This window comes from Excalfactoria chinensis, chromosome 5, assembly GCF_039878825.1.
Source record: "Excalfactoria chinensis isolate bCotChi1 chromosome 5, bCotChi1.hap2, whole genome shotgun sequence".
NCBI classification, from domain to species: Eukaryota; Metazoa; Chordata; class Aves; order Galliformes; family Phasianidae; genus Excalfactoria; species Excalfactoria chinensis.
The window spans coordinates 34,636,593-34,650,574 of NC_092829.1; the positions used below are offsets into that span (position 1 = coordinate 34,636,593).

At 37.0% G+C, this 13,982-nt stretch overlaps 1 protein-coding gene across 6 annotated transcripts in view; it reads right to left on the bottom strand.

Annotated features, from left to right (window-relative positions):
• Positions 1 to 13,982, bottom strand: part of CKAP5 (cytoskeleton associated protein 5) — a 45,513-nt gene that overhangs the window by 20,653 nt on the left and 10,878 nt on the right. For all 6 annotated transcript variants that reach the window (XM_072336967.1, XM_072336966.1, XM_072336964.1 and 3 more), the window contains exons 5-21: positions 12,383 to 12,554; positions 11,359 to 11,491; positions 10,987 to 11,090; positions 10,504 to 10,617; positions 10,180 to 10,284; positions 8,206 to 8,295; positions 7,933 to 8,097; positions 6,999 to 7,127; positions 6,050 to 6,229; positions 5,711 to 5,824; positions 4,543 to 4,653; positions 3,506 to 3,598; positions 2,845 to 3,030; positions 2,175 to 2,269; positions 837 to 894; positions 629 to 754; positions 135 to 271 (exon numbers count right to left, since the gene is read on the bottom strand). In XM_072336967.1, the coding sequence (XP_072193068.1) occupies positions 135 to 271; positions 629 to 754; positions 837 to 894; positions 2,175 to 2,269; positions 2,845 to 3,030; positions 3,506 to 3,598; positions 4,543 to 4,653; positions 5,711 to 5,824; positions 6,050 to 6,229; positions 6,999 to 7,127; positions 7,933 to 8,097; positions 8,206 to 8,295; positions 10,180 to 10,284; positions 10,504 to 10,617; positions 10,987 to 11,090; positions 11,359 to 11,491; positions 12,383 to 12,554 (2,112 nt within the window). The remainder of the gene's footprint in view (positions 1 to 134; positions 272 to 628; positions 755 to 836; positions 895 to 2,174; positions 2,270 to 2,844; positions 3,031 to 3,505; positions 3,599 to 4,542; positions 4,654 to 5,710; positions 5,825 to 6,049; positions 6,230 to 6,998; positions 7,128 to 7,932; positions 8,098 to 8,205; positions 8,296 to 10,179; positions 10,285 to 10,503; positions 10,618 to 10,986; positions 11,091 to 11,358; positions 11,492 to 12,382; positions 12,555 to 13,982) is intronic.

Here is a 13,982-nt window from a genome sequence, read left to right on the forward strand (position 1 = left end):
AAAAAGTCCATCTACTTAGTTACATGCCTTTAGGATTAGAGTGCTTTAATAATAACAATTTACACTTATAAAGCATGTCAGTTAAGCTTTGAATTGCAGTGCAAATGTCTTCAAGTTGTAGAAGATAAACGCACCCAATATCTGTTCTTGGCAGAAGATCCACAACATCATTCCCAACATCTTCCTGTTCCTCTTCCTCACCATCATCCCCACTTCCTCCACTGTGCCTGGAAATGCCACGAGTTGGGGCTGGTGCTGTCTGTCCTTGCATCTGCAAGCAACAAAAATTTACAAGGGCTATTTTAGAGTCTGACATTAAAAGTAAAGGCACTTGCGCAACACAAATATACTACTTCAGTGTAGAAGACTTTAAAACATAATCCTCCAAAAAACAAACAAAAAACCACAACCCAAAACAGGAGCTTTTGAAATCTGTCATAGGAAAAAAGAAACACTGGCATAGCTAGGCACAATACACTTGCTCACCAAAGCAGCTGCTATCTTCAAAAATCTGGTTCACTTAAAATAAAATCAAAGAACCTACCCACAGCACTAGTACACATTGCAACTACTGCTGTTACCAAGTAGTTTTAGTGACATTTGGTATTAAGAATGCTACACTTCATACCTTTTCAAATTCTGCATCTATCTGGGAGAGAAGGGCTGGCTTCTCATCCTCAAAAAACATTCGCAAAGGAGGTCCCACATAAAGATACATGACTCCCAGCAAGGTAATGGCAGAAGTCCTTACAGCCTGATGGACAGATGATAAAAGCATTCAGTCTACACATTAAGGACTGATCAAAATTCTGGATTAAAAAAAAAGATTTTCTTACTGGGTTAGTTGCAGCAAGAGCCGTCTTCACATTACTGATAAAAGCTTTGACATTCAGTCTGTGGAAAGAAACCACGTTCCCATTAGTAAAACCAAACAAAAACATAAAGCAAAAAACAAAATCATAGTACGTTAAAGATTAAAATAAATGCAATGAGAATAAACAGATACATACAAATCACCAAAAAGCAAGTAATATTTGCACATCACTATCTTAAATAAATACATAGATCAGTCTTGGGAATAACCTGCTATGAAAGGCAACACAGTAAACCTAAGATATTTAAAATCAAAGACTATTTATTAGAGTTGTGGAATTTAAATTACTACAGTCCTGTGATTGCTAGTACTGAAATCCAAAGGAACAAGTCTAGTACCATTTTAAGCACATGAAATGTGGCTACATAATAAAAAGTACTTTTTTGTTCACTTGTACCAGGATCTTGCCGAAAAAGGTCCAAATTTCAGAAACAGGAATTCACAAGATGAGGAAGGTTTAGATTACTGAATCTTCTATACCACCACAGCACAGCAACAGAAAACAGATGGGCCAACATGGAAGCTTCTTTTCTAAGGTTTCAAACACCACCACCCTACAATCATCTCAATTCATACACCACTCTGGTGGAAATACACACTTCTCAGGGAATTTTTCTCTTAATATGAAGGTGCCACTGAAAAACGTTTCCAAGACTTATCAATGCAACCATCTGTTTCATGACTGTTAAATAATTTAGACAGTCAAGGTAACTGCCTAAGCAATCAAATAAATTAGCCTTTGCTTGCGGATTCAACTATTAGAAATTTATTCTCATAAGTAAATGGTTCATTACTGTATACACATAACAGAGAGTTCAGTTAGGAGATAGGTGCTGAGAAACTAAGGAACATTATATACTGGTTCTATTGAAGAACCTATTTTCCACCCCCATCCAGCACCAGAAGCAATACTAATTGTGTTGGCTAAAACATCACCCTAAAAATTTACCCAATGAGGAAAAAAAATAAGCATCCCAGTATGTATTTCACCATACTATGCCAAACAGAACTATATAGTGATGTGTCACAGCATGGATGCATCAAATATCACTCATCTCACTCCTATATGTGGATTAAGATTCTTCAGAGAAGTCCTAATGAGAAAGGATCTTTTAACAAAGGATGCAATCTTACTACTCCTGTCAGATACTTTTGTTCACATATTTAGAAGTGGAAGAGCAGCTGATAAAGTCAGAGCTGAGAGAACTAAAAGTTCAGTGTACTCGCACTCTTGAGAAAGAACAAAACTTCAGCTCAAGACACAAAACACTTAAACTCAAGTTTCTCTTGAAAGACATACCCAGAAAAGCCAAACTCTTTAATTGCATTTGAGAGCCAGTTCAAAGTTTCCGACTGATTTTTAGGGTTCTTTTGAGAGAAAGCCATAGCCACAACCTAGAACAGAAAAGTAAAGCTTGAGTTTCCATTGTCAAGCCGGTGACAAAGTGCTATTGTACATACATGAGAGATAATACCTGCAAAAAACAGGCTACAGCAAATAAATCAACTGAGCTGTGGGTAACAAAGCAAAATTCATTGCATCACCATAGCATAGCGTAATTTTCCTTTTTCCTTTTCAGATAGCGGCCTGCAGGCCGTCTGTTCCCCTGTCATGGGTGCAGATAGATTTTCGGTCAACCCGTGACAAGAGCTGAAGTAACTCAGAAGTTAAAGTACTAAAAGGCTTCCAGAGATGAGCTATATTACAGAAAAGTGTTTTTTTTTTCCCCCCAAAACACTTTTTACAATTTTTTTTTTAAAAAACAATATTTCAAGAAGGTACCTATTTATTACTCATTATTTGTTGCATTTAGCAGCTAACTCAAGAGATACGTATAAACAAGTCACTGTTGTTTTGTTTTCTTGTGTTGCACAACAAAAAAATCATGGAGATTGAAGACTTAATCCCTGAATTGAAAGAACACGTTTCTGTCTTTAACAGAGGAATATTTTTTCTGCTATTCACTCACCTGCTCAGCAGTCCATGGCAGCTGGCATGCCTCAGCTATTGCTGTCATGGCTTCTTTTGCATTGTTCCCACATTTCACATCACCAACCTTGTCTACAAGACCATCCAATACAACCTGTGCTGAAGTCTTGGAGAAGTTTCCTTTCTGTGCAATCAGTGCAACTATATGCAGTTTCATCTGCATCACCTGGAACGTTCATAACAGCAAGGAAGTCACTTTTTTTAACATATTTTAGACTTTTAAAAAGTGTATGTCTTTAATGTAAAAAATACAAATTGTATTTTTTCTATTAAACTGTGTGCATACTCAAGTACACACATGCATTCGTCTGAATATAAACAAGTTGTGGATACACATTTTAATACTGTCAGTAATACTGACCAACCATTATTAGCATTTAGAATTTACCTATAGCTATATATGCATATACACCAACACACCTTTATACATCTAGACACATTCAAGTGTCTCCTGAAGCCTCAACTGTAAGCACAAGAAGAACACACCTGATTTTGAGAGTTTGTCTTAGTACAGCATCCACAGCTGTCTCTACAGCCAAACGAGAATATAACACATATACAGCCAGGGCCCTTTTTCAGTTGGAAAAGCAGCTTACATTAAGTAATAAAAACAAACTGTTACTTAAGTAAAGATGTATTACCTGAAAGTTTGTTTCCTTCCAACCAGGTTTCTTGGCCAGCATTCTTACTAGAGCTTGGCAAGGCATTTCACTTCTCTCCATAAGTTCAACAGCCTCAAGGATAAACATCAAAAGTTAGCCAAAAAGTCACAAATGGTGCAAAAAAACCCTATCGAGCAAAAACCAAACATCCACACAAATGGAAACTACCTGAACTGTCATGTAAATGTTTTCTTAATATTAGACTGAGTTGCAGAAATTCTTAGCATAAAAATTTACCTGAACAGCCTCATCTGTAAGACCCATTTCAGTAACAGCTTCATAATTTCAGTTAGTCAACACTTCCACTAAAATACTACAACTCAACAGCAACTGCAATACAGTAGTATGAGCTACTCGTACATTAACAGTTGATTAACAGTTGCATTCAAAAAGCAACAGTTGATTTGCTTTTTGAATGCGAACTCTCAAAGGTTTTAAGACAGCTACCACAGCAAGAAAAATCAGGCTTCACATTCCAGTTTTGTGAGTGCACCATATTTACGTGTCTGTAACTACACGAAGTACTCATTACCAGTTATGAATACTAATACTGCTGTCATAAGTTTCAAGCATCAACTATTTACCAATTGAAACTTTAATGTTATGATCAGTCACCACTTAGTGTGACCGATGGGGACTTGCAAGAGTTTCTGTACAAATCATTGCAAAACCTGTTTTAATCTAGCTGTTCTTGAGACCAGCTTCACAATTACTCTGTATTTTTAATAGACCTGCATGCATCCTCAGTCTACGTACAAATACTTCTGACAGAAACATATCTACATAAAATTAAAAAGGTTACTGCACCATAGTTAAGGATTAAGAGTTAATTTAAACCACGTAAGCCTTTGTATTTTGCAAGTATTGTTTAACCCACCTTAAACAGCATACTGACATACAGTAGCAGTCTACTCTGGTATGTCTCTTAAAATGAGAGCTAGCAAGCCTAAAACAAGCTGAAGAAATTATTTCTTACTTTATCTCATTTCTCCTTTTATCAGTTGTTGCAAACTCACCTTCTGAAACTCCTCCATGGAGGCAAGTCTCTCTTTCCAGTTACCACTGTCCAGCTGCTGGATACAAGAAGCTGGAAGGACCGCAGCAGCTTTCTCCTCACAAACTTCTATCTGCATACAGATCAAAAGAAAGGTAAAACATCCCAAAGGATTTTGTGATAGTAAGGAGAACAGATCTAAGGGCATATAATGTACTGGAACAACTCCTGCTCTTGGATGCACTTAAATTTACCATAAAATGAAAAAGTTCTGTTGTAGATTGAAAGATTTTGTACAGATTACAACTCATAAATTACAAACTCATAAATTTAGGAAGCTGCTAAACACACCACAACAGAAAAACAATCCCTGAAAAGTTTAAGTAGCACAGTCAAAAATGGTACCAGGTAGCTTTTACTCAAACAATCAAGTAGAGATAAACTGAAATACATAAGTTAATTTTGTGTGAAGCTTGGATTCATAGTAATTATTGAGGGGGTAAAGGTATACAGGAGAAGACATCTTCCACATCTGTCTTAATGGAATGAATTCAAGTTATTTTTGAAAACAAAACAAAGCGAAAACTTCCTTTGCATCTCTGTTACCAGTATTACACTCCAGAACTGTATCCTGATTTTGTGCCATATATAATTATATATTTTGATATAATGGAAAGTACTCATGCTAAAGGATAATCCCTGAAGGTAGCCAACAACTCAAAAAATAATTGCAAATAGATTTCATAAAGGAGCAAGTCAGAACTTAAACAGTTTTTTGTTACTGTTTGATCCACAGAGGGGGAATGAGGCGAACTAATCTACTACAAGGATATGGAAAAGGTTGTTTTTCTTAAGTAGAAACAAAGCATCTAATATATCATATGTATACAAACTACATGACTCAGATTTACAATGCGTTCTTGACCCACGCCCAACTACAAGCAGCATGTAAGAAACCTGTAGTTTATTAGCTTGAAATCTGAAGCAGAACACATTGAACTCCAGAGCACCGTATTTTCAAGCTTTTAATGCCAGACAGGAAATCATACATGCTTAACTACAATGTAAGTAATTATCTCTACCTTTCTCTACCTTCTACATCTGTTTCCTCAGTGAAAAATGTAGTAACTGGAGACCTGATTAACTATTTACATAGGCCACTTTATTTTGGATAAAAGCAAGACACTCACCGAGAGCTCTGATTCAGCTATCTCTTTGGTCTCAGGACCCTTCTTGCCTTTAGCCCCAGCACCTCCTGAACCCGCAGCTGCAGCTGGTTTGCCTTTCTTAGGTGGGCCCCCAGGCTAGAAAGGAAACACAAATTAGCAGAGATCAATCAGCTCTCCAATTCATCAGATTCTAAGTGAACTGCTGTTTTTCTATCTCTGCATTCTGACATCAAAATACACATTTAGAAGACACTTCTGGTACCATAACTGTTACGCTTAATCTTTAAAATATCAACTAGTTATAAGTCAGTACAACCACAGACAAACAGAACTGTCAATAAACTCTTGACAATCTCTTACTTTCACAGCAGGTGCTTTTTTCTGCGGTCCTGGTTTGGCTGCTGTGTCTTTTAATTCTTTATCTCCAGCAGACCCTGAAAGAGTAGGCGTCTTTCCAGCAACAGGCTTGCTTTCTTTCTTCTCAGCAGCTCCAGTCTTTTTACCATAAACCAGTTCTACCTTCTCAGCACATTCTTTAATCTGATGAAGTGTTTTAAAAGAAAATAGAACAAAACATAAAAAAAAAAGTATCTTTTTAGTTACTATAACTTTACTATTCTAGAAACAAGATTAAGTTGTTCAGACAACAAAGTTTAGTATTACTGCTGTAACACAGGATAACATCAGTCCCTGTTATATTGCTCAGTTCATTTTCTTAGTTCAAAATGAAGCACATTCATACATGAAGAGCTGAGAGAACCCCTTCCACATGCAGATGCTCTAAAACCTAGTTCTTAGCACAATAACCAAGTCGTCATTCAAACCTGTTAACTTAAGCAGAAACACAAAAACTTTGTGTAGTGAAGTATGGATTGAATATCAAATCATATCTTGAAGTATAGAACTAGGTCATGCCTTTGTGACTTAAATCCCTCAGATTTGTTTCAGATGGAGAAAGAAGCATTTGGAGAACCCACCAACCAAAAAAACAAGCAAATAAACAACACAAAAATCACACCACTTCACAGGTAGATTCTTAACGCCAAGTGCATTTACGAGTAAGATGCAGCAGTGCTTGCATATCAGTACACTTTAGATACTGAGTCAAAGAAAGGACACTCAATATTTTAAAGGATACTCAATATTTTACAAGAAATTTTAAAAAATGACTTTCTCCAGACTTCCTGCTCCAATAGCAGATGAAGTAAGATACGTTTCCAAAACAACTGTGGAAAATCATTGTACCTCCTTTCCTCCTCTTCACTAAAATGCATTTTAGATGAATAAATTGAGCACTTCATAAACTCACCCGATCAAGCTTTAGTTTATCAACATCTGCTAGAAAAGGATTCACAGCTTTCTCTCCAGCAACCTTCAGTGCAGTGCCTAATGCTTCGAAACCAGCATCTCTTACTTCAGGAGCAGAATCATTGATATGCTGCCAAGAAATACAGCATGCATCACATGGCTTGCAGCTCACATCTAAACAACTGTTTAAACTCATGTTCCATATAAACCTGTTCCAACCTTAAAAAAAAACCTACAACCACTACAGCATAATACTTAATATTCCATTCCATTATAGAAAGAAAGAAAATTATCTACTTCTGTTTTCTCATATCCTGATCTGCTCTGTTTCTCAAATACATTTAGCTCCCCATCCTTGAATCTTCCACACAGGAAGAGAAGGAAGAACACCTCAGCTTTAAGGAATACTGAAACACCATAAAGTTTCTAAGTAATTTTAAACACCACAATCCTTTTCAAATCTCCATTCTGGAAGCCAGGGAACTTTCCCAGAAGAAAACATATAATAAAGCATACACACTTTGTTTACACTGGAAGTTCTCCAGTGTACATGCAGCCTATGCATTAATAGAAGCTTATACCAATAGCAAATTAGATGCAACACTAAGAAATGCTTGCTACGGATATCTGCAAGAAGCACTTGTCAATGTCCAGCGGTTAGTTAGAAAAAAAAATCAATATCTTAATCTATTACAAACTAGGTGAATATATAGTTTTAGAGACAGTTTAGTCTCCTCTTAGCTACTCCCATGACCAAGTCACATTCCACTTCAATATCAGCCAGAATTCACTGACAGCTGCATAGTATACAAGCTCTTTAGCCCCACCACCCCCTGCACTGCCAGATGTCTTTCTCCCAAAAACAATCTGATGCTTTGCACCAACACTTCAAGTCAATATCAGAGAAGTACTAATTCCTGCTGCTTTATTTTTACCTTGAGAAGTGCAGCACAGAAAGGTTTCAACAGGCTTTTTGGCAGAGTAGAAGGTGTGCAGTGACGGAAGCTTCTTGCAATGAAAAGGGATGTCTGCTGCTTAATTGTTGGATTTTTGTTGTCCATCACTGCCAACACATCTTCACTTATGTTCTGCAATGTGGTCTACAGTGAGAAAGAAGTTACTAGTTTCAGTAAAGGAACAAAAAAGCAAATAAAAAAGAGACAGCACCAATTCTCAGACAATGGGAAAATCATCAGTGTTTCACTTACAGTAAGAAAGATTGCATCAATGGCTTCCTGCAGTGCTTGCACTACCTGAGGTTTCTTCTCTTTAAATTTCTCTAAGATGGTTGGAACAACCTGTAGAAGAGAAAAAGAAACCAAGTCAATCCACCCTTCATTAGTATAACTGTAAAACATGAAAATTTGTTCCCTGATGTTTCACAAAGAAACAAAACAAATCAGCATTTCTCCTGCACCACTGCACATACAGCAGCCTGGAATAAACTAGTTCATCCTGTTATCTCTAACATGAACTTCTTTCTATTCAATCTATTAACAAAATAAAGATTTTTGAGCAGTTACATAGAAAAGCTAAGAAGAGGCATATATAAGAAGAGGAATATAAATTCACAAGTGAATATTCTGGATGTAGTGCTGTGGAATACCAAGACATTGACAGGAAATTAAACAGTTCCAGAGTAGAGTGCTGTGTTTTCTTTTTTTTTTTTTTAAGAATTCAAGAAGGTGTGTGTATATACATACATATATAGACATTCAGTCCCATTTCCCAGATTCTTCACAGCATCCAGCACCACTGTCCAAGACACTCTTATTTGACTACAACACTGTCTCTCCAGTTGTGAAAGCCTGAACCTTTCCTACACTGGCATCCCTTCCAAGAAGGGTATTTTTGGATTTATCAATTTGAAAAAGCACACCTGATAATCAAACCACACCACATTGGAGCTTCTCCACAATTTACACCCAGTACAGCTTCTCAGTCAACCAGACATAGCTGACTCTTCAATGTGCTGGTAATATGAGCTGCTCCACTTAACTATGGTCTCTATAACCTTCACCATTAGTAACATAACAAAAGAAATTCTGATGTCTAACTAAAGACACGCAGAGCTTTTAGCTGTGAAAAACAGGCTACTTTCAACATTTTGGAAGCATACCACCATCTGGTTACTTGTAAAAGCTCTTGCATAACAGGAAACAGGTTTTCCTATAGGTACCTCTTTCTACACAGAATCTGACTACAAGATCTCACTCAACCCATTATGACACAGAGACCATGGCTCAGGTGGCACCTTTGTGCTGTTAACCCTTGCCAATTCCCTGTTCACAATGCCTTAAGAACTTAAAAATAAATAAGTAAAAATAACCATGTTCCTCATAAAGAACTTTCAGAATGAAAGCAGCTTTCAGAATGAAATCATCTTTGCCCGAGCTTTTGTCCAGAAATCAGGAGACCCAAAGGCTTTGAAGCAATGACATTTAGTAACTTCACAAGTCACCACAAAACATAACACTAAAGGCTGTCAGACACATCATTTTTCCACCTCCATCAGCTCCCCTTTATGTATCTTCTTATGCATCCCAAGAAAAATTAAAGTTGAGCAGCATAAAGAACAAAGCAACAGTGACTCTCGAGAAAGAAGCGAGATAAACAACTATTTCCACAGCTTTCCTAGTGCTATTTTTGCTAAAACAAGAGTTGCAAAAGGAGAGAAAAGCATTAAACCAGACCACCCAAACATTTTGGTACCAAAGAAATCTCAGTACTTTGGCTGTTCAAAGCAGATGATAACACAACAAGTCAAACCCAAACCAACAACCATACATAATGGCACTACTAGGTAGACCTCAGGCTCAGAAATGCTTCCCCCCTCTCTGTGTGCTACAAGTGCATTTCTGTGGTTGTACCTCCAACATGAGATAATGTAAATCAAATTCATCCTATGGAAGGTGAATTAAGAGTAGTATTAGTACACAAGATTCGTTGCACCAGTAAAGCTTTATACCACTCATTGTGAATAAGTATTGTCCTTTTAACCTTAAGCTGCAAGAGATTTCGCTTCTTAATCAAGGTAAATGTAAGCATTTGCAATACTACAAAAATGTATCTTTGACAAATACCAAGCCCTGAAAAACAAACTCCCCCTCCCCCCCCTCCCAATACTTCCTGGTGTCCAGCATCAACAAAAACAGGGAAAAAACATACATACTCTTACTTACATGTCCTGCATATTGTCCAAATTTCTTTCGGAGGCCAGAAGCCAGACCAGCAAGGCATTTGGCGGCTAACGCAACCAGCATAACATTTGTATCTTTTCCAACAACCTGAAAAGGAAAAAGTAATGAAAGGTGGAAAACTTCAGAGACTTAGAGAAATTCCTTAGTATGGTCAGCAGGCTACAGATAAGGTTACTCCCACCACTGTTCCAACTAAGAAGTTTATGTCCCTGAGAATTATCTTAATTAAAACTTTTAAACTTCAATACAAAGAAATTATAGCAAAAAATAATTATTAAACCATACACATATGCTGTGTTTCATTACCTTTTTGAGAACTTTCACCAAGTCTGCATAGTCACCTGATTCTAACTTAGGATTTTTCACCAGCAGTTCCACAGCTTCCAGAGCTTCTTTCCTTTCCTGCCACTTTTTTGCTTCCTGCAGAGCAAATCACAGAGATTAATCTATAAACCTAAACAGTCCTACAGGATCCTATTTGCCACAAACCATAGATTTTTAGAGCTCAACTCTATTCTGAGAAAACCAAGATTTCCCTAAAGCTCAACACCAATTGCAGGGAAACACGAAATACATCCTGGAAAAGGACTGTATCTTATCCTTAGAATTACAGCTTTCTTGATGGTAAAAACCAAAATTTAAGACTTACGACACTCTATTATTTGCTTACGCTAGTCTGTTATTACCCATGCAGCAGTATAGTTTATGATGCAAAATGCAAGTCTGTCTTTAGACTCATTAGCTCCACATGCCACAGAATTAACCAGTGGTATTAAAGTTTATGCTTACTATTTTCTCATAAAAGTCCTTTGGAAGCTTTGAAAGAATTTCTACAGCTTCAAGCAACTCATATGCATCTACTTGTGGTACTGCTTCTTCCTCATCATCATCTCCTGCAACCAGAATTAAGAAAAACATCAAGCTATGTGATAAATGCAATTTCAACCACACTACCGTCTAAGGCTCACTTACAAAACAGTGCCAGCAACCGTGAATTGCTATGCCAAAGGATAGATACTTTATCACATCAAGTTCTTACCCTAGCCACATTCTCCTGTGGTGCAATGCATCCCATGTTTTATATCATTTTGAATAGAAGAACATCCACAATTCAATGCATTTTTCTACAATGCCTCCTAGTGGAGTAAATGAACAGTTTACCTCCATCTCCATCTCCACCAGCTGCCTGCTGCTGCTCAAATTTTGCTTTCAGCTCCTGTTGGGAACGCAGAAACCTGGTCTGCTTAGGAGCAGCCGACGACACTTTGACCCACTCTTCTTCCAGTTCTTTTAGCTGCCAAAGGAAAAAGAATCATAGTATCCACAACATTTTGTACATACCACAGACAAGCAACCCCTCACAGAAAGCACCGGAGGTTTCCAATTACAAGTTTAAGGCACTGCTAAATATTAAGTTCTTCGGTGACAAAAGAAGTGACTTCTTCACACTCACTGTTCAGAAGCTTTTGAACAGATGTACTCACGTAGCTGAGCAACAAAACCAAAAACACTAATGCCAAGCATCTACTTCAGAACAAAATGCAGAATGGTCAGGCCTCTAAAGGTTTAAAATACAAGTAGCTGAACGTGGAGAAAGATTCTCGTAATAGTTTTAATATCTGAAGACAGCAGGGCTAAGACTAAACAAACATGTTGAATTACATCTGACAAGGCAGTTTAAAAAATAAACAAAAGTTATGCCCTGCTCCAGAAAATTACTGCTTTCCACTCAAAATTAATACAAGTGGACAGGAAAGAAAGATGTATTAGTAATACTAAAAGTTTTAAATTAACGGAAAGTTCCAGTTATCTACCACAACACAATGACACTTCCTGAGGTGGAACAATCATATGTGGAAATAGAAACACTGTAAATGCAGACCTGAACTCTTCTAGTACTGGGGGTCTTTTTTCACCAGTAATTATTTGCCCTTGGGTTAGGTCTTTGTGACAAACTATTCTACTCTTCCAAATGCCATCCTTAAAAACCAGTACAAAAGAAACAACATTTTGTTGTCATCCCTTTAGAAACAACAGTGAGGGACCAAAGTCTTCAGCCACGTTACAGGGAACTGAAGAATAACACCTCATTAATGGAAAATTCCAGCTTTGACCAAATACTACGGGATCAGGGCTGGTAAGCACGTGTGCAGAAATAGTTTTCTAACCAGACAGTTCTACATACCTGAACAGAATTTATATTCTGCAACGGAGGTCTCAGAGCATCCCTTATCCAACGGTAGATCTCCACAGCAAGGAGTTTGGCTTCATCTCGAACAGCCTTTTCCCGAGACTCAAACAGTTTTGGCAATACTTTAATGATTGGCTTCAGTGAGATTATTTTTGAACCAAATTCACTGGAAGTTAAAAACATGGAATAGCATCAGAGAGTCCAAGCAGGAGCCACAAAAAGTGATTTATTTATTTTTAAAACCAACCCATGACGCACAGTCACTACATGCAGAGAATATTGTACACTCAAATCCTTGTTTCTTATTATGATACCATTCAGCTACTGTACAATTACAAGAATATTTCCCCAATCATAATTCCTTTCTCCAAGCCAACCAGAATTACAATACCAGGCCTCTGCCAAAATTACTTCAAAACATTTAATCCAACCCATTGACTAAATCTGTTTTTGCCAAGAAGGGAAAAAATAAAGTATCCTTAGACTGAAATTTATACGACCTTTTTTAAAAAAAAAAAAAAAAATAAATAAAAATCAGAATAAATAGAATCTCCTTTGTCTATCCTTGGAGGCAAACTGCAGTAAAAGCATTAGTCATTTTGCCACTTGTAGAACTAGATAATTATAGTAAGCCTGGGTCATCCTCACAAAAAATACACGTGTTAAAATGCGTGCAACTAAAAGGACACACAGAAATAGGTTTCCTCAGCCAACTTTCCCGATCAGCAGATTCTACATGTTGAACTTAACACAGTACGTTTTTCAACCACCGCTGAAGGATATCACGTTTTTTTAGATACCCATCTAAATAGTAAACTGCTACAGTTGAAGTAGGTCACATCAGAAGCCACAGAATACCAACTGAGGACCATTTTTCCTTTCTTGAGAGCTCCAAATTAAACTTTCTAGTCACACTTTTCTTCTGTTACTGTTCAGCTAAGTAATTCATGAAAAAGCTAGTAAAAATCAGCTAGTAAGAAACAAAGTTGCATATCTAAGCTCTAAAAATTCAACTTCTAGAAGCTTTATTACAAGTCTCACTGTATGAGAAATGTGAGGTAATAAAACATGTAAAAGAGGCTCCAGTATTGGAAGTAACAATTATAGAATACAAACAAATGAATGGCACAAGCTTGTTTTTACATCACAGTTAAAATAAGGGGCATACTAGACAAAGGGGCTATCGAGAATGAGAACTCTGAGCAGTCCACTGTTCCTCTAATTCTTGTAACAACACAAGGAATAAAAAAAACTTCAGCATAAAACAAAAAACACTGGAAACGTAACTAATTATGTACTCAAACTACACACCTAGGAACAATACATAAACCTTGCTATCAGTGCAGAAACTCTGGAAGCACAATTCTAAAGCAGAAGATTAATAGAGCTCCCTGAAATAAACCGATCTAAAGCATAATAAAACGCTACGTATAAAGAAGGCATGTCTTATAAATACGGTTGGTAGGAAGATATTGAGGAAGGTTACACCATTTTCTAATTATACCATACTGTTAAAGAGACAGTTTAAAACAGGTAAAATATGTTCTTAAAAGTAGGACACTTAGCAGAACCTAATATAAATCATTGCTTACAG